Source organism: Phaethon lepturus, unplaced genomic scaffold (assembly GCF_000687285.1).
Source record: "Phaethon lepturus isolate BGI_N335 unplaced genomic scaffold, ASM68728v1 scaffold31683, whole genome shotgun sequence".
Taxonomy (NCBI): Eukaryota; Metazoa; Chordata; class Aves; order Phaethontiformes; family Phaethontidae; genus Phaethon; species Phaethon lepturus.
The window spans coordinates 686-25,539 of record NW_010531790.1 but is presented as its reverse complement, the minus strand read 5'-3'; the positions used below and the strand labels follow the sequence as shown (position 1 = coordinate 25,539).

Sequence of the window (24,854 nt, the reverse complement as noted above, 5' to 3'; positions counted from 1 at the left end):
CTTTCCCTTTCTCTCCCTTTCTCTCTCCCCTTCCTTCAGTGACAGCACCCCAGTGAAAGCAAATAAAAGCCCCTCGCCTCCACCAGATGGATCTCCCATCACCAGCCCTGAGACCAAGACTGTCAACCATGAGCTGGAACCATCCACTTTGGAAGCACCTGGGGCAAGCATCCCAAAGTCACCATCTCAGGTAGTGTCCCCATGACATTGACCATGTCTCTGCAGTATGACCACTGATGGCACAAGCTCTGAGTCAAAGACATCCATCAGTTGCTTTTTTGAACCTCTTTCTACTACTGAGCACAGACAATATGGCATGACAGTTGTTCTTCACTGGTTCCTGGGAGGTTCCCGAGAATGCAAGTTGCTCATTGGTCATCTCTATATTATATATGGAAGAACTCAGCGCTCTCTGAATGCTTCTGCAGGGGGAAGGCCAGTAATATGTTTTGCTGTAGGGTGGCCGAGAAGATCCAGGGAGGATGGAGTTGTAGCTGGGCGAGGAAGTTTGTTCTTTTACATTTGAATTAACCTGTGGAATTTGATGGTCCAGTTTCTTCCCAAGAACTTCTGTAACTGAGGAAGGTTCAAAGAAAAAAGTTTAATATTGATGAGGACAGTGAGAACATCTGTACTTTGCATGATGTTTTACTTTAATCACAAGGTAAAATATTGTGCTAAAAATAAAGGCATTATATTCTTACGCTATGAAGAAAACAGGTGGGTACCAGGAAGAAGGCTGCCCATTATATGGAGTCTGATACCTTCCATGTGGCCTTTGCTAGTCCTTTCCTTACACAGAAGACACCCAGCAGCATGTTTGAAATAGCAGATGTAGCTCCTGCTGCTCAGCATATCATAAGATATGTTTTACTTTGGGACTTAAGGAAAATAAAACATTTACTTCCTCTTCCCATCCCTCTATTGCTGCATGGGGGAGAAGCTTAGTAAGGAAAAATAGTAACTAGGCCAAATTTATGTCTGGTGCCAATCCTTGCATTTCAGTAAGTGGGACACCAGGGAGGAGTCTTCCAGGAAGAATTAAAGCTGAGAGGGGTCTGGCCAAACTGGTAAGAGAAAATCTATTGCTGCTAAAAAGTGACTGATGCAACCCAGAACTTCCTTGCTGTTGTCATCTATAGCAGTGCGATTCCAAATCCAGGCCTGGGGTGTAGGCTGTCTCCTGTCTCTGGATAGCATCTCACAATATTTTTCCCTCCACTGTTTTTTTGATTTTCAGGATTAAGTAGGGACAAAACCAGGATGTTTGTACATTGGCAACAGGGTCTTTTCCAGCCCTGTGAGATATGCGGATACCTGGCAGTGTCTTTTCAGGACTTCTCCAGGGACTCTGTACCGCTCAGCATGGCACAGCCTAGAGCAGCTTAGCCACCACCCTGGCTAGGACCTTGGAGTAGGGTACGTGTATGGGGGAGAGGATAGTGCACGACTATCCAGAATTGCCTTCCTCTCTTTTCCCCGCCCCCCGCCCCAGAGATTGCTATAACTTGATTGAAACTTGGAACGAGAAATCATACAGATTTATTGAGCTGTTCACTGCAGATTTTGCTCACGCTGCCTGTGGACTTGTCTTGCTGAGTTTGGCTTCTTCCCTTTCCTTTAAATAGCACACATAAGCCTTGTTTTTGCCAGGCTGCAAGTGCTTGCTCATCCACTTGCTGCCTTCCTGCCCACAGGAATGAGTCTAGAGGCACCCCTTGTCGAGCAAGCAGATATTCCAGCGCAGCCCTGGCTGGAACCTCAGATGGGCCACAGGCAAGACTGAAATGGCATTTGCAGCTAACGCTGCCACCACCTGGCAGCTCTTTGCCGAGCTATATTTAATTCATTCTCCCAGGCCTCACTACAGTGAAGAACAAGAGCTTCACTCCAGTTTTGTACTAGGTGCTAAGAGATGGAGCTGGCTCCAGAGGAGGGAAGACAAGGACTGGGGTTTAGTACTCAGAGCCAAGCCTGGTGCCTGTAGGGATAAAGTCTAGAAACTAAGTGTGTGTCGGCTTGCCAGCCTACTGGAAAACGCAAGGGTCTACTCTCAATGGTGCTCGACTTTAATACTGAAAGCTTCACTGGTGTCATTAGTATTGACCTGTTGGTAAGTGATTTATTCTAGAGTCTTCCTAGGGAGGCTGGGGCCCTTGTCCTCTGTAGGAGCATGGAGCAACAAGCAAGTACAAGTCTGTGGCCTCTTCCTGTCTGAAATACTAATGCAAACAATAAGCAGAGGCTGTAGAGAGGAAGACAGCAAAGAGAGACCAAATAAATACTAACTAAATTTTGAACTATACCTTATACCAAAAAAATAGCTCTCATACTCTCCTTTAATTCTCACAAACAGCTAATTTCTGTCTTTTGGAAGAAGTGACTGCTATCGGCTCTCCGCACTGAGTAATATGATGATGATAAAGGACTTCAAGGGTCTGTGAAACTTCAAAGGTCAGACTTTTGCTCTCAGTTACACCACTGAATGACACTTCTGAAATCAGTACAACTGTTGTTTTTAGACAGATAAATCTCTGTGGGATCCAACTCAGCAGAAAGTTTTTAGAGGATTTATTTTATTTTAGGCAGCAAAGTTGTTTGGTGATGAATTTCTAGGTATAACCCAACATCAGTATGCAATCCTGTTGTCTTTGAGATGTGGTTTTAGACTGCTGTTAGAGGTAATGCTGGATACCATGGAAGTTGTGGTCTCCAAAGCACTAATGCATTGGAAGGAAGGAGACTGACTACTTTAAAGAAGTAAATAGCCGAAGAGTCAGGATATTCTTGACTTTAGAGTTTGTAATTTCTGCAGATGGTGGCTCTGTTCTGAGAATAGATTTTCCCTGAAATTTCTAGTCCCTTCTTGCAACTGGCAAGCAGGGTATTTTCAGGAAGGGCTGCTTCTCAGGGCATATGGACACACCACCTTCTGCAAACAGTGAAAAGTTGTGAGTGAACACACTACTTCCATTCTTTCCCCTAGCCAGCTATTCAGTGGAAAATGTGTGTTTGCATACTCACTTGTACTCTCAAGTAGATTAACACAGTAGAAAACTGGGCATATCCTTAGCAATCTGAATAAATGCCTTGTAGAGCTCAGTTATATGCTGGAGGAGTGTGAGTACAGGACTAGGAGTCAGGGATTGCTGTGTTTCAGAACTGGGCCTGACACTGATATACTGGATGCTCATTGTCAGGTCTCTGAGTCTTGCTGCCTTGGGATCCTAGGTACGATGAGAAGTAACTCTAAAACATCACTGTAAAGGGAAAGCATTGTCATTCCTGAGTATGGCTGAGGTGCTGGGAACTTGTATGGCTGCTTTGTTCCAATACAGTAGCATCTTCGCAAAGTTTGATTTGATCTAGAAATGGGCATTGAGCCTTGGGCACAGGAAAATGCGAAGAGGGTGTGGATGGGTTGATCTAGGGAGGCTTTACCACAGCTTCCCATAGGGTTGTTGATGCAGTGTCAGGCTGTCTTTTAGCATGATGGGGAGGGTATTAGGATAGGTTACAGTCACGGGGTCAGGCTTTGTTATGCGTTCTCTAGGATGTCTATTTGAGAAACACTTGTGACTTCTTTAGTGTCAGTGCTCATTGGTGAAACTGAGAGCAGAGTTGGGCCCGCAGCAGTCATGGCTTCTCAGGATTTTGAATTGTTTTTGCCTAAAACTGAGGAGTGATAAGAAGCAACCAAGAGCTCCTTCCAACTTTTGTTATGGTACACTGATAACTGATGCATCAGGGAACCAGTACTAGGCAGATCAGAATCTGTCCTCTTGGGCATCTACGCATAATAGGACAAACTGAGTCTGATCTCTCGTTCACTTAGATATGGTAAGTACGGCAAAGGGAGGCAGTGCTGGCCTGGTCTGTTGAATTGCATTCTCAGTAATTGATCTGTTCCCTTCCCAGTGGTTCTTTTGAAGGTTGCACATGCTCTAATTATGTATGCATGTCCTGTCAATGCATATTAATTGTGTTACGCTTCTCCTCTGCAGAGGGAAACTTGCACATGGCGGAAGTGTAACTAATGATGCCAAACCTTCTCTGGAGGCGTGTGGTTGGTTTTTTGTTTCGTTTCAGTTCAGCCCTTTACCCTCCCTCCCTCTCTCTTCAGATGGAGTTGACTGGACCCCTGCTCTATGCCTGTGGTTGTGATTTCCCCCACCTTCAGTTTTTGTGGCTAACCTGGTTCCTGTCTTTGGTTTTTTTGGGTGTCGCCGTCTGTGCTGTGGCCGTGTGCTCACTTGCATGCAGTTGAGGAAAGGGCCTCCGGTGCCTCCGCCTCCAAAAGTCACCCCCTCCAAGGAGATCAAGCAGGAGAACATCATCAGTCTGTTTGATGACAATTTTGTGCCCGAGATAAGTGTGACAACCCCGTCGCAGGTTAGCTGCTATGCCCTGCCTTTTATTTATCTGCCTCTGAACTTTTCCTTTTGACCTTTCTTTTCTTTGGAGGTGTCAAGCCATGAAACCTGGTCAGGTGAAGGAGGAAGGCAAGCTCAGGACTGGACCTCAAAAGGCAAAGGGATAGATAGGAGGCCATCTTAGAGGGAAGGGTGGCTAGAAGGCAGCTTTGACCAACACATTTCCCTTTGAGAGCTTTTTTTCATAGGAGAAATGCAACTGGTGAAGATACCAGAAAGTAATCACTGCATTTGTTCAGCAGCAATGCACATGGATTATGGCTCTCCTCATATCCCATGATATGCTCTCTCCAGAGCCATTCATCCTGGGTGTGGATGAGGCATGTGTTTTCTGCTCTTGTACGTCGCCAAGCGCTGACACTGGTATTTGTGCCAGTTCTGGGAGAAGGCAGTTTTGTGCTCTCTGTACCTTCACACGTGGGCTTTGTGGTAACTTTTAAAGCCCACACCCACACAGGAAAGGCCAACAGAAATTGCATGAAGTTCTCCTTGCAGAGAATAGGTGCCTCCAGTTTAGACAGGCAGGGCTGTGCCTACTGTGAATTCAGGGCTGCTGACGCAGTCTGTCACTCTTTACCAGCCAGCGGTTCTATAAGAATATTTCTTTCTTGTCACATGGTGCCTTTTGAAGCCCTGAAAATGGAAAAAACATTTTCAAATTATGTATGTTCCTCTTCACTTTCCTTTTGACTTAATCACTGCAAGAGAAGATGTGCAGGTGGGGAATTCTGTGTTGGATCTTGGAGAATGGCAGTCCTTATGCATATAGGAGCCTGACCAGATTTCTGGCTGTATCATGAGACACCTGCATCTACATTTTTTTAATATATATACAAATATATATATATTTTTTTTCCTAAATGCTTGTTAAAGCACAAATAATGTCTCTATGAGTGCTCATCTGTGACTCATTCCCTAACTTTCCCTTGCATCATGATGCTCCATTGCCTCTGGTTTGCCACCTTCCACCCAGCTGCTGAGGAGCAGAGATGGAGCGGGGAGGGAAGGAAGTCCATGTCAGGTTTTGCATTGCAATAGATAAAGCTTGCAGAGAGATGATTTGACAGCAGTGTTGGAAGGGGGGGACCACAGGCAGCTGAGCAGCCCTCTATCATTCTCTGTGCTTCCCTCTCTTGTATCATAATGGACAGCTCTGTCTGCCCCATAGTTTGTATCATGTGTTTCCATGTGAACACCAGCCCTTAGCCAGACATACTCTTCTACACCTGATCAGTGTCCTGACCTAGGATGGGATCTGCTGTGACATTCAATCAAATGGGAGTTCTGAGGGAGGCTTCTGGTTGCCAGAACAATCTTCACTGTGAAGCACCAACAGTGACTAGCGTTCACCATGTTGCCCAGGGCCATTTCTGTCAGATGTCTTAGCTCCAATGAGCTGTTCTGTGGCAGAGCTGGGTAAATACCATTGCGTGTAAATTTTGAATGGCAGATAAAATTATTCCATGACTGGAGCCTTTGGTGTCCCACCACCAAACAAAACTAAAGATTGGGGTTTGAGCCTCTCCGATGGCCTGGATATGCTGGAGTTGTGTAATAGAATGCTAGTTGGGTTTAGCATACTGGTCAGGTCTTATTGTGAGATGGGAGAGCTTGGTTCCTTGTCCTCATGCCTGTGGATCTCAAAAAGAGCCAAGGATGTTCATAAGGGAAGGAAAAGTCTATAAAAGAAATGGAGTAAGACGAAGTTAGAGGAGGTGAAGATAATGATGATATGGGTTGTACACAGAAGACTTTCTTTTAAATTGTGTCTTGTGCTGCTTTCCAGGAGTTTTTCCATGGTGGAGCTATGATATAACTGTGGAGACCAACCTGCTAGGCTTGGTGTGTTGTTTGAAAGGTAGCGGAAACAGTAGGGCCAGCGAGCTTGGGAGGTCAGTGGAAACGGGGACAAATCTTCCTGGACTTCCTGGAGAGAGCAGCTTCCTCTGAAGCTGAGTAGAAAGGAGTGTCTTGGAGTGGTTAGGTTAAATCTAAAAACCAGAAATGATAGTTCAGTTTTGAATACTAATGACTGTAGTGACCGTTTTATTAATGGTATCAGTGAATGTGCCATCATTCTTTAGCTAGAACGCTGGTCAGTCAAAGGGAGTTATTCTGCTGACTTTGAAGAAAGTAGCAAAGCTTTTCAAACTTAGGCTTCGTTAGAACAGTTGTGTTTGCATGTTTCTGAGATGTTTTGACATGGAAAGCATTTGAAACAGCATTTTTTGGATTGGGAAGTAATTCAAATCCTTCTGCTAGGGTGAGCTGCCATATTCTGTGTTTCTGTCTCAGGAGGGAATTAGTAACTTTGGGAATTAGCTCTGAGGTCCCTCAGACTTGCCTTCCAGAATTTTGAGTCTTTTACTGCCTGGATCCATGTTCCTGAGATAAGTTGTATGGATTGTGGCTCTTTATGTGGCTGACGAAGGCTCCCTGGGCCTTCGGTACAAAGGCGGCTGGATGAGCTATGGGGAATAGATGTAAATAGAAGCCCTTCTGAGTCAACAGTGGCAGTAATCCTTTTGACCGCAGCAGGTCAGGTGCTTACACCATGTCAGCTCATTTGGCCAGGTGAGAAGATGAATGAGTCCTGTGGAAAAGAAAGGCTCAGGTATGGTGTACAGTGGCACCCGTGTGAACCGCCTGTGATTATAGGCACCAAGCAGTCAGGAGTCACATCAGGTGTTTGCATTGCCACCATGTCTTCTGCGCTTGCAGCCTTCGATCCTGGATCTCACATACCGTCCCTCTGCTGTGAACGTGTGTGTGTGTCTAATGCTCGTACTGCTTTTCTTCCTCACTGCTGCCAAGTTCGATGTGCCTGGGCCCTTCCAGGAGGGAGCCAGCCTCTTGGATCTGGATTTTGATCCCATTAAACCAGATGCCACTGTGGGGAAGACCCCCACACCTGCCTCTCAGGTTGGTTCCTGTCACCATTCCTTTTCCCTTCATAACTGACTTGTTGCCAAGTGTGGTGTAGCCTCCACCCACATGAATGATATGTGGACCTGAGCTGTGGGTGGCTGACCTGGGTGCCCAGACCTGTGCCTTGCAGATGGGCACCTTGGTCTTCCCTGCTGGACATACAGGTTCAGTGGGAATCAGGTGGCTATTAGCCAGGCTGCAGTCTGGCACTATGTGTTTGTGGGATGCTTGTGCTTTGCTCTGATCTACTGATTGACAACTTGTTCAACTTAATGTATGTTCCTCCCTAGATTAGTATCCTCTGTATGCTATATGAATTTAAGCTGTTATTCTGTGGATGGGAATTCGGCCTCTGTTCTGTGCTTCTGCTATAAATTGCTCTCAAAGGGATTTTTAATAAACAGACTGATAATCTGCAGTTACTTCAGGTGAATAAAGCTGTAGATGTATATTCAAATGAAGCCCTTCTTTTTCGGGGTCTGGCATAGCCTCTGTTCATAGCTAAGAAGTAGCTTCGTCCCTGAGCATAGTGCTGCACAGTGCAGTATCAAAAAGGAAGATGCCCAGTTCTGGTCTTGCCTGTGCCTGGTCCTGTCTGCTGTCAGAGGCAGGTGGACTGCGCTTCATTTGTGTCTAAGTGGCTGGAGGCTTTGAAGCACATCCTGAATTTGTCTGTTGCCCTCACCAAGACTTTCCATTTCATGTGTATTAAATGGTTGTATTTTGCTTGTGGTTGCCATTAAAATTTGTAATAAACATAACTGGGATGTTTACAGTATTTCTCCAGTATCATCATGTCAGGTAAGCCTACAGATTTTTGTAGCGATAAGACCTTTCTTACTAGAGAGAGATCAAACATTAGGCATTTGAGTCTTCTAAATTAAAATGCTCTATCTGCAAGATACTAGTTTTTATCATAGTTTGATACACACAAATATGGCAAGCTACCACTTTCTGGAACTTTAAGTGGGCAGATTGGCATTTCGTGTCTGCTTGCCTGACAGAACAAGCTGCATGCCAGGATAAGCTTTTTCTTTTAAATTTGTTTACTGGGATTTTTTTTTTCTCCTGAATCACCCGTTATAACTTGGATAATTTGGTATACTGGTGTAGGATGTGAGTATAAATTTCACTTAAAATGGAATTATTTGTTACCTTTCCAGCAAGCAATACTGAGTGGGTTTTTCAAAACTGCAATAGCATATTTGGTGTTCTAATGTATTTATTACTAGCTTCAGAAGTCATTAAAAGAAAGAGACTGAAATCAGTACTTTCTAACGGTAAACACAGTCCAAAACCTAGCAAAAACCATCTAATTTTCAAAGCAGTCAAATTTATTTCCTGTAGGGTAGGCACTATGTCAAAGAGGTTAAGATATTTCACTATTGATTCAAAGACACCGGTTGAAGTCTTGTTCTGAAATCATGCTAACTCTATTGGGTGTGGATATGTGGGGGCATAATTAACACTGACGGACCACAAACTCATGAGTTGTTTTTTTTCCTCACTATGTGGTCTGCCACTGATAACTGAATGTGGTTTGGCTGTCTCCCTTCATACCAGAGGTAGAAACAACCCTCACTCAAATGCCTTCCCTTGGTACTTAAATTTGAATGTGCAGTGGGGAGAGGTGTATAAATTAAGGTAGTAAAAAAAAAAAAAAATATTTTTTTAAAAATTGAAAACCTGCAGAGATAAGTGCTGTTGAATGTATATGTCTGCTTCAGTGTGATCAGCATCTGTAATGTTTGTACTCACCAAAATAATCACGTATAAACATGTTTTATTTTTGTTGCTCTTTGACATGCTTAGTCTTTACCTTGGGATTTATGGGAGGTAAGAACTTCATACGGCTTTCATCTCTCATCATGTACTGTGCATGTGCCAGTGCCATCTCTGCGCATATCTGTCTCCTTTCCCTCACTGCTTTTCCTTTCTGCACACCCCAAGCCAAAGTTGCTCCATGTGCTGCTGACCCCCCTTTGGCCCCTTCTGTGAAACCCCAGGGGCAGCCACATGTTTGCAAGTCAGGTCTGACACTCTGAAACCTATATCTCCACCACCACAAAACCACATTGCCTTTCCCTGCTGACTCACTCATTCCCTTTGCATGATGCTGTGATGTTCTTCTCAAACCTAATCCCACTGTGGCATCATCCTCACCCTCCACCCCCCGATATTTCCTAAGCTCTGTACATCCTGCTGGTCTTGTGTGCAATGCAAAAATGTCTCAGCTGCCCCTTGTCCTTACTGCCTGTGCCATTGGGTTCACATACATGTTTGGCATTATCTGTGGCGTTTGCTGTTTGTTGACCATTGTTGCAAGAAAGGCTGATGTGAAATAGCTCAGCCTATGTCTATGCTGAAAGTTAAGGCCCAAGACTTACCTGGCATTTGCCTCAACCTCAGTTTTGGAGCTTGCTGACGAGGGAGTCCCTACACATGCTCTCCATCTGAACCAAAGTCAGACCCTCATTTATGCCCTATAGATATATTGAGCCTGGGAAGGTCTCGGATTGCTGCAGATTAGCCCATTGGGGGATATTTCAAGCACAACTACTTCTGAGCCCCTCTGGACAAATCTCCAGCAATGCGGAGAGAAGATGCTTGGTCTGGGTACTCAAGCCTGCTACTTGAGCTGGCTATATTCCATGGTGTAGATGTGAGCACACATCCTTGGCTGATGCTGGGGAATCAAATCCTGCCAACCTTTCTGTTCTCAAGGGCCAGATCACCACTTTGAGTCAGTACTTGGGAGGACATGAGTTAACCCTTGCTGAGAGCCTGGCCTAAGGACTCACTGTGGCAAATACTCTCCTTCACATGAGCTTGGGTAATGTGAAGAAAGATGTTTCCCTTGTGTGTTGTATTAGCTATCAATGTTTAACATCTGTTATTCCCCTGTATGTGCATTGTCAGTCTGTCTTACTAAGAAAGAAAAGAAGTCTCTCTTTTCGCAAGGAAAGATCTCGTGCCTTTGAAGTGGATGGGCAGGGGTGAGGAATGACTGTATCTGATTGAGCTGTGCTTACAGTCTGGGATGTAAAAAGTGTTTTGGGCCATTTCTCCCATCCTGGAAACTGATTTCACCATAAGGACAATTTAATCAACTGGGGAATGCTACTAGACAAGCTCTTCTCACCATGCCAGTTCTCACTTTGGCATATCATACATGGTTAAAGAGCAGAACTTCCATAGCTGGGGAATCCTCCTCTTGCTCTTCAAGCCTTCTGTGGTGTTTTTGCTCAGGAGAGTTGCTTAGCTCTGCAGATGAGGAATCTTGCATTTGGTGTGTATGATGCTGCTGTTGGCATAAGCAAAGCTTTCAAACCTGGCAGCAGCAGTGAGCAATTCTCCCTCTTCTCCCTATAGTATCTTGCCATGACTGTAAATGCTTTTATAGGCTTTGGGATACCAACAGGTACATAAAATAGAAAAATAAGTAGCTGACATGAAAACGGCCTTTAGTGAAATCCAGGGGATTAATTTAGATTCAATTTCTCTGGTTATTAAATACTGTTTTTGCAAATTAGCTGCTTTTATAAAAGGAGCTCATGCTGAGCTCCCTTTTCACTTGTCCACATAAAACTCATGCTTGGCCAGATAGAATTGGGCTGACATCTGTCCCAGCTCCAGTTTCACTGAATCCAAATAAAAAGCAACCTGGGAGTGAATCTAATTAAAAAGGAGGAGCCTTTGTAGCATTTCATATGGATACATTTACCTTAGCACCACCCAAAGCTGCTGTGGGAATCCTCCGCAGGATGGGAACAACTGCTGTTCATGATATCCTCTGGCAATATAGGCCTGTGGACATGGTTATGGGGAGTCATGAGGAAGGAGGTGATAGGAGAGGAAAGCATGTGTTAAATGGCACCATTGGAGCAGCTGAAGGTAAATTAATGGCTTTTTGTTAAAGATTTATTTCTTCGTTATTGCTGCTGTTGTTAGAAAACTGCTTGGAGCGTTGTGCCAGTGTGTGGCTAGTAGCCAGATGGGAGTGGACTTAAGAGTTAACCATGGTTGGTGCTTTACACAGGGCTTTTGTAGGGTTGGAGTATGAGAATTGCAATACGAAGGAATCTGGAGAAGGCCGCCTTTTGAACGTGGCTGTATTCAGGGGCACGTGTGTTTACCAAATGTATGCGGCATGTAGGCATGCTAAAGCTGGCTTATTCATATATTAAAAATGGGAAATCTCTATATAGCAATCTCTATTGCGCAAGTATAAAGTGGGTGTCTGGTTAGATTCTGCAAAGAGGCACGTGTGCTATCTGGTATAGAGAACAAATGGGTATAGACTGACCATGAAGACACTCAGGCTGCAGATTAGACCCCTGAGATTCTTGTCAGGAGTCTTCCCAGATGCTGCCTGGCCAGTCTCCCAAGGGGCTCATCAGCAGCATTGATGCTACCAGATCCAACTTACTGCCTGCGTTGCTGTGGTTTCTGGGATGGGCAAATGAGTATCTTTCATTTTGTGTTAAACAGAGTTAACCTGACTTCAGGCAAGAGAGAACAAAAACTTGGACTGCTGAAAGTGTATCAGAGATGTTTAGTTGGAAATTTTTTTGTGTGCACAGAAACCCCTGTCCCCAGACTTCCTAGAACAGTCTCTGCCAGGCAGTGATTTGTAGGTGATGCTGAATATTTCTTCTGGGTGGTGGCAGCTTTTGTGCATTAGAAACTCTCCTCTCCACCAACACGAATGTGTGCATGTGTACACACACACCACGTGGAATATTCATAGCAAATTCTTACTAATAGAATAGGCACAGCAGAATCCAAATTCATGACTCTCTGGGCCTGTCCAAAATCAAACTGGGTGAAAGTTAGTACAGTTTTCAGTTCAGTTTGAATCAGTGCTGATGTCACGTAGATGCTGGGTCCAGACTAAGTTCCATATCTGGACACATTAATACCATGATCTTCTGTTTCTGGGAGTATGCAAAGGCTTAAGTATTCCTTGATTGTTGATCCTTGGAAGTAGCCTGTTGAAAGATGCTTGTCCCTTCACATGCAAGCAGGCTTGTGTTCATGTGCAAGTGGGCATTCTGTATGTAACAATAGATACTGTGGGTCGGTAAAGTTGGTCTGTGATTTAGATTGTGAAAAGAAAGAGTTGCACAGAATTTTTGGCATTGCATTGATTTCCTCTAGAGTATTGTCTGCTGCGTGGCTGGAGTGAGGGAATGCAGGCTTTGCTTTGATTTCGCTGGGTTGCAGAGAAAGGGAGATAGGCATCCAGCAAGACGGTGCGGTTTCTCACCTATTTGTCAGCAGATGGCAGCAGTCAACAGCATAGAGCACTTGGACAGACTGGGCTGCACTTTCTGCACACACATGTAGCTGTAATGAGCATAACTCTCCACCTGGCTGGCTTTTGTGTTGCAGCCTGCGGAAGCAGCCCATGCAGGAGCTGAAGCAGCTGGATCAGAAGCAGCAGCTGGAGCTGAAGCATCTAAAACTGAAGCTGACTCAGGATCGGTAAGAACCTTGAGGGACAGCAGTCCCTTTTCTCCATCACATCCCGTTGTCATACAGCAGATGTGGGAGGCTGGGTTGGGAAGCGAGATGTGTGGCTGCTTGGAAACACACATCCCTGCCACCCCAGCAGTTAGAATGATCTTATTCAGAGGCCAGACTTAGCCATTGCATTTTATCTGCATAATGCTTATGGTAAAGTTCTGCTGGAAGATCCACAAAAAGAACTGCCTCTTCACCCACGCTGTAAAGCCAGCCCACAGCCCATGCTGTGCTAAGCTTGTGTTGTCTGCTGGATTCTTCCTTGCTTGCTATTTACTTTACCTACCCTGTCCTCTGGGCTCTGCCTGTGTCCTCTGAATATCCAGGGTTCCTCTTTTTTTCCTGACACTGCCACTTTTTTAGGGGACTGGAGTAGGTCCCAGCTCATGGCAGCTTGGTTCCTACAGGCTGTTGTCACATTCAAGTTGTCTGTTCCATGACAGCTCTACAAGAATAGCGTTGTGACCACAGTGCATGGGAGCCTTAAGCAAAGGGAGCAGGGGACAACAGACCTCTCCTGCCTGCTCACTGCTGCCTCTGCTGTCCTTTGGGGTGTTTTTGTCACTGACTGGCATGCTGGGAAAACCTGCTGAACATGGGTAGATTTGGGATGTGGATCCTCCAGGGAGGACTTGGAGTTGCAATTTTGGATTCTCTTTTCTCAATGGCTTTTTTTTCCCTCCCTGGCTGCTGCTGCCTACCAGAGCTCTCTGCCTGCTGTCGTTGTGGAAACTTTCCCTGCTACTGTCAATGGTACCGTGGAAGGAGGCGCTTCGTCTGAAAGAGCTGATATGCCCCCAGGATTTCTGTTCAAGGTGAGTGTGTGGTGGTGGGGCACTAAGTTCCTGGTGACTTTTTTCCTGTAAGGAATTAATTACTTTCGCTCAGCCTGGCTGCAGGCTGTGCCTCATTGAAAGGGAGAAAGGAAGTCGAGGGAAAGATACACCTTCCTCCCCAGCAGTCCAGCTTCATGCAGTTCGAGATGCTTCAAAGGACTATATAAGAGCACAGGTGCCAAAACATCTGTCTGTGCTGTATAGCAAAACGCTGCCTCCTCTCTGCTGAAGTTATTTCTTTGGTGGTATGGTAATGTCAGTCACAGACTCTGGGCAGTAGATAAGAAGTTGTGCTCCAAACTGGAAAGGTTAAACTTTGATGCAAGTGGCAAATGAAGAAGAGTTGGAAACACCGGTAGGGACAGAAGACTTCATGTTTGGGGAAATTAGAAAGCTGAGATGAACAGAGAAAAATACAGGAACAGACAGGGAAATATGGTGGGTATTCTGAATATGCCAAAGATCACTTGTAGCTTGTTTCAAAGGTGTGGAGGAAGGAGTGATTATGGGTGAGGATAGGCCACAAACTTAACATGCATAATGGAATATGGTAGCAAGACAGCACAGATGCATCATGCCCTGAAAGTGAGAAAAGAGAGTCTCCTTTTTTTGTTTAATCTGCTATAGGAATGCTTTTCTTCTGCTTTAGTCAGGTCCATGCATCTTTTTTTTTTTTTTTCTGGAAGATCTACTGAAAGCAGAAGAGTGACAAAACCCTGAAGAACAATAGGAGGCTCATAACATTTTGACTGGTTACAGGCAGCATTATAGACTGTAGTGCTTGATGTGGAGAGCTGTGGTATATGAAAGAGAGAAGCTATAACCCAGATGTTGATAAGGAATTAGGCTGAATACCAAAGAGAAAACATGGCAGGACACAATAACTCAAAGATCCAAACTGATACTCTTCCCTACATTTCCTCTCTTTGCTTGCTGTGACAGGGATGGGAGCCTATAATCTTTAATACTCTTGAAGTCCAGCTGCAAAAAGAATACAGGGCACCATTCGAGCAAATACAGGTTTACTATCTTGCGAGGTTTTTAGGCCCATGCCATGAGAATTCAATCCTCCTTAAAAAGGATGGGGAGGTGTTGATGCATAACAAGTTGAATGACACTCACCAGGATGCCCTTGTGGCAAAGGCAAGCTGTGTGCCGGGCTGTATGAACAAACGTGTAGCCATTAGGTTAAGGGAACTGGTTATTCCCATAGATGTGGCACTTGTAATCCAAGCTTGCCCTGCCTTGAGCAGCAGGTTGGATCAAACGGCTTCCAAAGGCGCCTTCCAACCTGAATCATCCAGTGAATCAATGAAGTGGAAAACCTCGTCACCCATTACAGAGCTGGCTGAGAGAAGGCTGGCCTCACCCAAGCTCTCCTCTCCCCACAGGTCCAGGCCATGCATGATTATGCAGCCACTGACAGTGATGAGCTGCAGCTGAAGGCTGGGGATGTGGTGCTTGTGATTCCATTTGAGAACCCTGAGGAGCAGGTGAGTGGGGAAGACAGGGTGTGAGCCTGGGCTGGGAGGAGCCAAGGGGATTTCCAAAGCTGCTGCTTCTTCCACTAACAGTTGGCTGGCTGGGTGCAGAGCCATCAGTTTGTGGCTGGGAGCTGGCAGGAGGGCCGGTTGTCCTTGAGCTTGAGGTTGGCTTCCTGCAACAGAGGAGCACTCTGCTTGTGATTGGAAAATGGACATGTTATCCTGCATAAAGCATGTGAACTAGCCATGGCTTTCTGTCCCTGTCAGGGTATTTGAGCCAATGCAATGACTTCCTTGATCATGGAGCCCAACAGAGCCTATAGTTTGCCTCTTCACTGCTCCTAAAGTTGGTGCCCATTCTCTCTGACCACTGCGGTGCAGACTGGCATTGGCAGGAGTGACCCATGGCTTACAATGTTTCCTCCCCTTTTGAGAAATGCTGGAGCTCTGAGAAAGCAGCTTGCCGTGGATATCTTGCACTTCAGCATAGAAATACCTATTTCTAAAAGACAGCGTTTGGTCAGGAGATGGCAGCAGAACCAAAGAACCTGCTGGAGCAGGTTGCTTAGCTCCAGAGAACAGCCTTGCTGTCCATCTCCAACCTGAATTTACTTGGTGATGTTTTTCTTTAATCTGAACTATTTCTAGAAGCCTTGAATAAATCCTTCTCACTTGCTGTGTTTGAGGCCTTCCACCTGATAAAGTCTGCAGCAGTTTTACTACTTTGGCTGAGAGAGGTGGTGATTTCTATAAAATTCATGCTCACATCTCCAGGTTTTTGTTTGGAAAAGGAAGGGAATTCTCCAAATTGATTCAGTAGTCACCAGCTCTTTGGGTTTGGCCAAGTTCAGACAAGATCTGGATTCAACAAGGGGTAAAGAGAAGGTGATGTAGTTCACTGGCTACAAAAGATGTGGATCCTCTTTGTGGCTCAGCTGTTGGCTTTGTGAATTAGGAAGGCAGATCTTGCTGCTGCTTGTGAAATGTGAGCTATAACTTGCTGGCAGCTCCCGCAGAGCTAGGTGCTCTGGGGGAAGGGTTGTATGGGAAGAGGCAATGATTCCTTCTGGAGACAAGACTGAGTGGGACTGCCCTGCACAAGCACTTGTGAGCATTTCTTTCTCAGAAAGTTTTCTGGATGGGAAATGCATGGCAGCTCCCCTAGTTTTTGTGGTAGGAGATGGCGTTTGTGGAGCGGAATTTTTCAATGCCCTATGTTTGCACTCTAGCTGGATGTGGGTGCAACAGCCATGAACTCGAGACTCTCCAAGCTGCAGAGGGTGAGCTCTGAGTGTTGCTAACATGATGCTGTAGCTGCACTGAAGCCCTCTAACCCTCCTACAGTGTATCCTGTGCTACAGCTCATTTCCCTAACAGAAAACATTGGCTGTTAACATGTGCATGAACTGTGCACGTGAGTGGAGGAAGCTTAGGATAACAGACCGTCGTCCATGTCCCCATCTTGCAGCTGAGATGTCAGTTTGTAGGTACATCAGCCAGGCCTGGATTCATCTTTCTTGATAGAAGAAGGGGTTGAGGGCAGCAATGCTTCTAAGCTGGCACTTCAAGTGACATGGTTCAAAATTGGCAAGGGTCAATCTGGGTCCTCATGTCTAATCTCTACAGCTGAGAGACCCTTCATAGCAGGATGCGGTGGGCGTGATGCATGCTGTATGGCACAGACGCTGTGTGCAAATGGATGAGCTTTTTGCTTGCCATGCTGTGAGCTGAAAGCTGCCTTCCAGACACTTGGGCCCAGCATCTTCTGCCTAGTTGTTTGTCTTTCTGATTTATGGCATGTCAGTCCTTCCTCAGGCCCTGCAGCTGGCTGCTGCAGATGGGCTCCCTTCCCATGCCATTCCCATGACATCTCCTGAATGCTCAAATCTAAGGCAGCACCAAGGGCTAACTGAGCCTGCAGGCACCCAGTACAGCCTGCAAGGGACAGGGAACTTGGGTACAGTGGCTGGTCTGAGCTGCTGCCACATGAAATGTGCAGAAAACAGGACAAGAGGGCAGAAGCTGCAAAATGTCAGTGGAAAGCAATACGTGCCCCATGGATCACCCCTGGTGAGGGCTGCATCACTCCTGCACTGTGCAAGTATGTTTTTAAAGAAAAAGTTTCAGGGGAGGCATTGCTTGGCCTTGGGTAAATACCCAGGTAACTCCTGCAAGTTCCAGGAAAAGAGAAGTGTCAGAACAACTATGTGAACTTGTACACATGCATGCCTCATTTCCCCACAGCTTAGGGTATCTGGTTGCCTGAGCATTTCTGCCCTGGCAAGTTATGTAGCTGGATGTGATGACGTATCTCTAAATGAGCCTGATGCGTGCTCATCCAGAGGGGTGGGTGCAGAGGAAGCTGTCAAGTTTGGAGGTGGTGGTCCCCTGTGCAGTTCCGTTGCCTCATCCTGCAATCTCTCAAAACCCACAGGCTGCCCCACTGCAAATGAGTGGGTATATTTGCATGTCAAAAGGGTGCTTCCATGGTGGCAGCTCAAAGGCATGCAGCAAATAGAGTAGCTACAAGAATTGCAGCCTTGTCACCTTGAATGACTTGTCTCCCTCATGTGCTTCAGATGGAGCAGAAATCTTGGTGCTGGACACCCTGCAGAGAGCAGGGAGTGGGTAGGAAGTCTGGTTCTCTTCCTGAGTAGGTTCTACCAGACAGGACTCCATTTGCATTCCCATTTATAGATCTATAGGCTTGCTGGCTACGAAGGACCCTTGTGAGAGACCTTGAGTCTTATATCATGTATAGCACAGGCCGGTGAGTTTTGTCAACCACATCTTGCATCAAGCCGAACAGCCTCTTGGGTTTTGGGAAGACGGGTTGAGCTCCTCAGCTCTTAGCTCTTGTAGACTAGATTTTCAGCAAAGTAAGACTCATTTTGCCTGTCAGATCTCTAAATTGCTAATCACCCAGGTGCTGTGACCAGATCAGGGGGTGAGCACCTCCAAGAAATGGTTCATCCTTTCCAGTATGAGCAGGTGAATTACACTGTGGAGGTTCCTGTCTCTCTTCTGACTGTGGAGAATGCTAGACCCCTCATATTTAGATAGTGAAAGACGGAGTAGGTGGTTCCCATCCTGTAGCTCTAGAGACTTTCTTTGGCAGAATCTTCCCTGCTTCAGTGGGTGTAAATTATGATATGTTTCTATTACACTTGACAATTGTTTACAATTTCACTGTCTCTAGACACTTGGGTCAGATAGGAGTATTGGTACTGACTATGGTGGGATGTAGCCTTTTCCCTGTCTAAACGTGAACAAAAGCATTTTTTTTTCCTTCTCCGCCACCCTCTTCCTGGATTGTGTCCAAGCCAACCACAAGCATGGCTTTTATATGCCTTGACACCTCCTTGGACTGTGCTCTGTAAGAAAAATCCCCACTCGCATCTATCCCTCAAGCATCTGATCTCTATCTTCTCCTCTAGGACGAAGGATGGCTGATGGGTGTGAAGGAATCTGACTGGATCCAGCACAAGGAACTTGACCAATGCCGAGGAGTTTTCCCAGAGAATTTCACAGAGCGGGTGCAGTGAAAGCCCAAGCCCACCAGCTGCATTTCTGCTGGAAGAAAGCAAGTTTTCTGGGTAGATAATTGAAAAAGAACAGCAAAATGAAAAGAGAATTTTAAAGGAACGGAAGCCTGAAAAAAAATGTCAGCTTTAAGGGTGTGTTCTTCTCAAAGGGCAAGGTTTCAGAAGTAAATTGAAATTCAAAGTGTTATCAAAATATATACATGTTAATAATAATAAGGCAAGTCAAATACCCTCTTCCCCCTTTAGTTTTAACAGCATTTGGATTCAGAGGACTGATGCAGAAGCAGCTCAGTGTAGTTCTCTAAATACTGCATTGACTGAATATGCGAGATGTCAGTCTGATCCCTGGAAAGGCAGTATTTGTCTAACAGCTTGAGAGTAGAAGCTGCATTTGCTCTTGGGTGGGTTCATCTGTTTTGTCTTGAAGGTGGCTTGCATGGCAACCGTAAAAATTCAGCCTTCTCTACATGTTCAACCTACAATAGGCCAAACTTTCTGTTATGCTGTTGAAAAAAATATTTAGCGTATAGTGTTCACCAATACAATTGTGTGTGTGCGTGTGTGTATTTTATTTTCTTCCTTTAAAACAATGTTACACAGACTGTGATTTTGTACATGTAAGGACAGAAGAAACTACATGGAAGGGGCATGGAGAAGATGAAATATGTGACGCTGTGCTTGGTCCAGAGTTCTTTCAAATGCAGATACCTAAATTCTCGCAGTAGTATTGGCCTGTGAAATGCTAAGGGGAATGGACAAATTCAAGAGGAGAAACAAGACAAAACAAGCAGATGCTGTTTAGATAGCTCTGAAATTTAGGAGAGGGAATCCTCTGCCTCCAAAAGCCTGTAGGCGATTTCAGAAAAGCTTAGATTCATGTGAATGGAAGATAGCTCTCCAATCTGGCTGCTTAGAAAATTTGCTTTTAAAGAAAGAGAGAAGTGCAGAAAAATTTTCTTCTGAAAGACATTCTAAGCAAAACCAAATTGCTTTCTGTGTTTTTAATTGGCATTGTTATTTGTGGAATTGTATTTCTTATTTTCCTTTGGAGAGTTCTGTAAGTGAAATATTGTTAGATCAGCTTTCTCCGGTGCTATGCTGGTGATGAAGTTAACCTCTATGAAAACTGGACTCTTGAAATACTCATTTAAAATGGCTGCATGACTTCATATTTTAATGAATTAGAAAGGAAGGCCAGAATATCAAAGTGTCAGTGTCAAGAAGACACTCTGCAGTCTAATAACTGATGCTCAGACCTTTCCTATACCTTTCCTTTGCTCCTGTTTGTTTTTGAGTTTTGTTTTTTAGTTTAAACAAGCAGATGACAAGGCTGTTTCAAAGTGTGTGTTACACTTGTTAAAATAAGCCGGTCTCACCCTCCAAGACTCTGAAGTCCCACAAAGGTACTTTAAACTTTACTTGAATACTGATGCAGCTGGCAAGCAGGTTGGGCTATTATAATTTTTATGGCTTTTCCCCCTTGCCCCCCTCCATGATCTTTTTGCCTTGAAGGGATTTTTAACAGTGAGGTTACCTCCTGCTGTAAAGGGACAGGATCAATCTGAAAAAATATTCCTAACCATTAGGAGCTGGCTTTTGTCAAAGATGCACAGAATGCTGACACACACTACTGAAAATCCCACCTTTTGCAATCTGTTTTGATTATTTGTAGGACAACAGAAAAAACACTATAAGGCAAAAGTGGACTTTTAAAAAAATTTTTGTTCAGAGGGACAGATCAGATTTTGATCAGAAAATACATTCTAATAAGTGCAAGAATTGCTGGAATTCCTCCTGCTTTCAGCTTGGGAGATGGTCTGTGCTAGTTACTTCCAGCAATGTAACAGGCATCAAAATCTGTCCTATGTAGTCAAATCCCTTTTCTTTTTTTAATAACAAATCGCAGGAATTTATATTTTACATCACTTAAAACCCAATAGTATTTAGGAGTAACTGCTCACAATACAGAAGGACTGGAATCCACAAGTTATAGTATGGTGAGCCATTGCTTTAGAATATGGCCCCATTTGATTATATCCTCCCCTCCCCCCTTTTTCACCAGGGTTGTCTTTATTATTACTCTTTTTTTTTTCCCCAAAATATCTATTTTTATGTATTTGTGACTACCATTATTCCTTTAAAGAATATTCATAGAAAAAATATACATTTAAATATACCTAGAAATATATATATTAAAAAGCGGGTTGATCCAATAAACATAATGCTGTCAGCTTAAAATGTTTATTTTTATGCAAAACCTGTGGATTATTGTTTTTTAAAAAAATGACAAGATTCTAAATACCAGAGCTGTGATTTTTTTTTTTTTGTCTTGCAAGTAATTGTTCTAGAGCATTTAGAAAACTGTGCTGATATCTAATTTATTGTGGGGCTTTTGCTGGTTTTGTTGTTGTTGTCTTCTGCTGTGTTTGAACCAGGTGACTGTCCCAACAAAAATCCGTGTAAGGCCTTTTCATTTTATTGAGCTTGCAAAGCAACTATCCAGTACTGTATTGTCCCTGCAGAAGTGGTAACACTCTGCAAAAAAGGGATGTTGTTTTCAGGTCATGTGAGTGATGCTCCAACATTTTTAGTGGGGAGGATGTTGTTACTCTCTCCATTTGCTTCCCCCCCAACCCAAAAATCCCAACCCCCAAAACCCCTTGCTTAGAGCAGGTAGGGTGGGTTACCTGGATCTTGCATTGCTCACAAATAAGTGGTATCAGCATATCTCCGTCTCACATGCAGGATCGGACCCACAATTTACACATTGCCTTATAGGAGAGTAGGATGGCATAGCAGGAAGCTTGTAGATGGCAATGTTTTTTGGAGCTAGGAGATCTCTTATCTCCTGGGTTATGTTCAGCCCATTGTAAACAGCCACAACTCCTCACATGTTCAGTATTTCTACATCAGCTAAATACCTTGATTCTGGTTGGTATTACCTGGTGAAATGAATTTCCCATTTTCTTTGGCTTAGGACTGATTCAAATAGAACGGGGGACACTAAACTCCCAAGTAGGCTGTGCCCACAGTAGTTTTTCAGTTTGCAGGCTGAACTGAAAAATCTGGGGAAAAAAGTTTTAAGGGTGACCTGAGACAATTTTTTTTTTTTCCTAAGTGAAATGAAAAAGGGAAAAATTGAACCATAAAAAGAATCCTTTCAAACCAAAATAAAGCATTTAATTTGTAGGGTTGCTTTTTCACTTTCTGAAAAACACTATGACTTGGGCTATAACAAGTTGCTTTGAAGCAAAAATGTGAAACCTTCTGTTTTGAAAATGCTGAAAGAAAGTGTTTCAATGTTAATAGTCTTTTTGCCTTTGCCTCTTTTTCTTAATCTATTGACTGGTTTCAGTTAACCCTAAACCGCATTTTTTGGTGAACACATTATCCACTGAAGAGAACCCGAAGAAGCCTATTGCCCAGTTCTGCTCCACTGGACACTGGACACATTTCAGGGATTACCTGGTATCTGGCCCAGCAAAGCTGCTGTTTTCCTATCTAATAATCTTCCACTTTATTGTTTTACTGGGTAAACAATAAAAGCATCTCTCATCCCCTGCCATTGACTGGTTTTGTAGCCTGGCTTAGAGAGACATTCTTGCTCTGTTGGTCTCAGTTTGGTCACAGATTTGTGACGCTACTTCAGTTTGAGCTTAATCCCATTGTGCAGTGGGAATTATCATTTGCCCAACTGATAGAAAGAAATAAGGCATTGCTTTTTCTCCCTTTTTCTATCCCAGCAATGTCAGTAACGTGTCTTCATTAGAGAGAATTAGGGAAAGGTCCCAGGGTAAAGATGAATGCATTTTTCCAGGCAGACGCCTGCATACTCTGTGCTACTTTCCATGGGCATTCCTCAGCTGTCTGCTTTTACCACCTTCACGTCTCTGGGCTGTGAAGGTGCTGCAGTCAAAGGGATTGTGCAGGCTTCATTCCAGGTGCTCAGAGCTAGTCCTGCTTTGTGATCTGTTTGTCACAATCCTCGAAGCCTCGTTCACAGTTACAGGAGCGTTCCTGTCCCAAGGCGAACACCTCCAGGTCAAAGAGGTCTCTCTTATGACTTGGAGCAGGTGGAAGGGCTCCATATTCTGCCTGGAATTGGGATGTTGGCTCAGTTAAGTTTTGCAACAGCCTCTTGAAGGGAAAAGGCCCAAGGCTAAGGAGGTACATTATCTTTTACATTTTGGAGTGATGTGCTGACTGCCTCACCTCTCAGTTCCAGGGAACCGAGGTCTAAGAACAAAACGTGAGTGGTCAAGATGCCCAGGGTCAATCCAATAACATGTGTGTCTCTCCTGCAAAGGACATGGAGTTCAGAGTTTCCTTTTCCCTGCTCTGTGCCACACAGGTTGAATGCTCTCTTGCCACTACTGTAGAACAGTTGGATGCTGTGCAGTCCATACCCCAAAACAGTGAACAACCTTTGCTGGAGGATACAGAGGTGTGTCTCAGCCCTTTCTAGGAAGAGCTACTGCCCTTCTGCAGACAAGACCTGTGTGCTTCTACTGCAGTAGCCTCTGATTTTAGTAGCCTCTGTGTCTTTGAGCATCTGGCCCCACTCTTGCGCTCCTCCTGCTTCCCAACCTCTCCCATGCTCTTTGAGGATGACAGTAGCATAGGGCACTTCCCACCAGCCTGAAGAGCAAAGCTAGAAGATGCACAAACATGTCCATCCACGGATCCATTATCCAGTGCGGCTGGATAATGCTGATATCAGGGAAAAAAGCAACAGTTTTTCTTCTCTGGGCTGCCAAAAGGGAGCTATTCCTTGCCACACAGGAACCATCACACCTGGCACTGCATGCTCTGGTTTAGACATTTCTGAGGAACACACTCCTGATGGAAAGGGGTCCTGTTTGACCCTCAGGGCTGGATTGTGCCACCAGCCCTTCTGAAGCTTGGGGTCTGTAGCTGGTGTGTGGTGGCTGAGCATTAGAAGGCCATTTCAGAAATTTTGGTTGTGAAACTAAAGGGAGAAGCTGTAGCTGTGAAGACGACTCTGTATGAGCTTGTACTTTGATGTGTCTTATGGCTATAATTCCTTCACCTGTTTTTACAGTGTGTTTCGCTAATCCCGGCCCTAGTCTGCATTTCACGTAGATGGCCCCTATTTGAAACTTGCCAGATGCAGTCCTGGGCTTATTGCTTCTCTTTAACTGAATCAAGTGACTTTGGCAGTGTATTGGCAATCTCTTTTCCTTCTGTTAATTCAGTCTCTGCGTTTAACCACAATGACCTGAGAAATGTTTGGGTTTTGAGTGTTTTTTTTTTTAATATTTTAATTTTTGTTTTGTTTAAACAAAGCTGAACAATTCCCCTTGTATTCAGAGCTGTGACACCAGTTCCAGTGACAACTACTAGATGGATTTGTCCCATTTTGTTTCTTCGCGATGTTCAGAAATATAATTTGTGTCATCCTAAGTCCTGCGTCTGTTTTTCTCTCTCTCTTATTTCCCCCCCTTTATATTAAGAAGCTGAAACCATTCAAGGCTTCTTTCTCCTCAGAGAGGTGAGTAGCTTCAAAGAGGTTTGGTCTGTCCAGGCACCATTAACACCCGGCCGTCCCTGGGGCAGAGGCAGCAGGTGGAGGTTCCACGAGCATCAGGGGATCCCTGCCTTCTTGCTGCCGTGCAGACGGAGAGAACCTAAGAGATGAGGGTGAATGGAAGCAGGTCCCTGCTCGGGGCGGCAGGCGAATCCCCTCCCGGCCTCCCTCACCGTCCCAGCTGCCCTTACACACCAGGTATGGGGCTCTGGAACTTGAGGGCCAGGCACATGAGGACCTTGATGAAGGTCCATCCAGGGGGTTGCCTGGGGCGAGTCAGTCAGCCCCACGCATCAAGACTTCCTCTGTTAAGAGAAAAAGGAGGGTAATTGTCATAGGTGACTCCCTCCTGAGGGGTAGAGAGGGACCAATATGCCGACCAGACCCAACTGGTCCGGCAACTCTGCTGCCTCCCTGGGGCCGGGTGAGAGATGTCAGCAGGAGACTCCCTGGTCTGGTTCGGCCCACTGATTACTACCTGCTGTTGGTCATGCAGGTTGGCCACGATGAGGTTGCGCTAAGAAGTCCAGAAGTGATTAAAAGAGACTTGAGAG

At 44.9% G+C, this 24,854-nt stretch overlaps 1 protein-coding gene across 1 annotated transcript in view; it reads left to right on the top strand.

Moving 5' to 3' along the window:
- BIN1 (bridging integrator 1) overlaps positions 1–19,387 on the top strand; it is a gene marked incomplete at its 5' end in the record, with an annotated part of 37,267 nt that extends 17,880 nt beyond the window's left edge. Inside the window, 8 exons of the mRNA XM_010284670.1 lie at positions 40–190; positions 4,264–4,392; positions 7,248–7,355; positions 9,174–9,197; positions 12,756–12,848; positions 13,592–13,702; positions 15,115–15,216; positions 18,645–19,387. Of these exons, the coding sequence (XP_010282972.1) occupies positions 40–190; positions 4,264–4,392; positions 7,248–7,355; positions 9,174–9,197; positions 12,756–12,848; positions 13,592–13,702; positions 15,115–15,216; positions 18,645–18,752 (826 nt within the window). The remainder of the gene's footprint in view (positions 1–39; positions 191–4,263; positions 4,393–7,247; positions 7,356–9,173; positions 9,198–12,755; positions 12,849–13,591; positions 13,703–15,114; positions 15,217–18,644) is intronic.
- Positions 19,388–24,854: the final 5,467 nt, after the last annotated feature.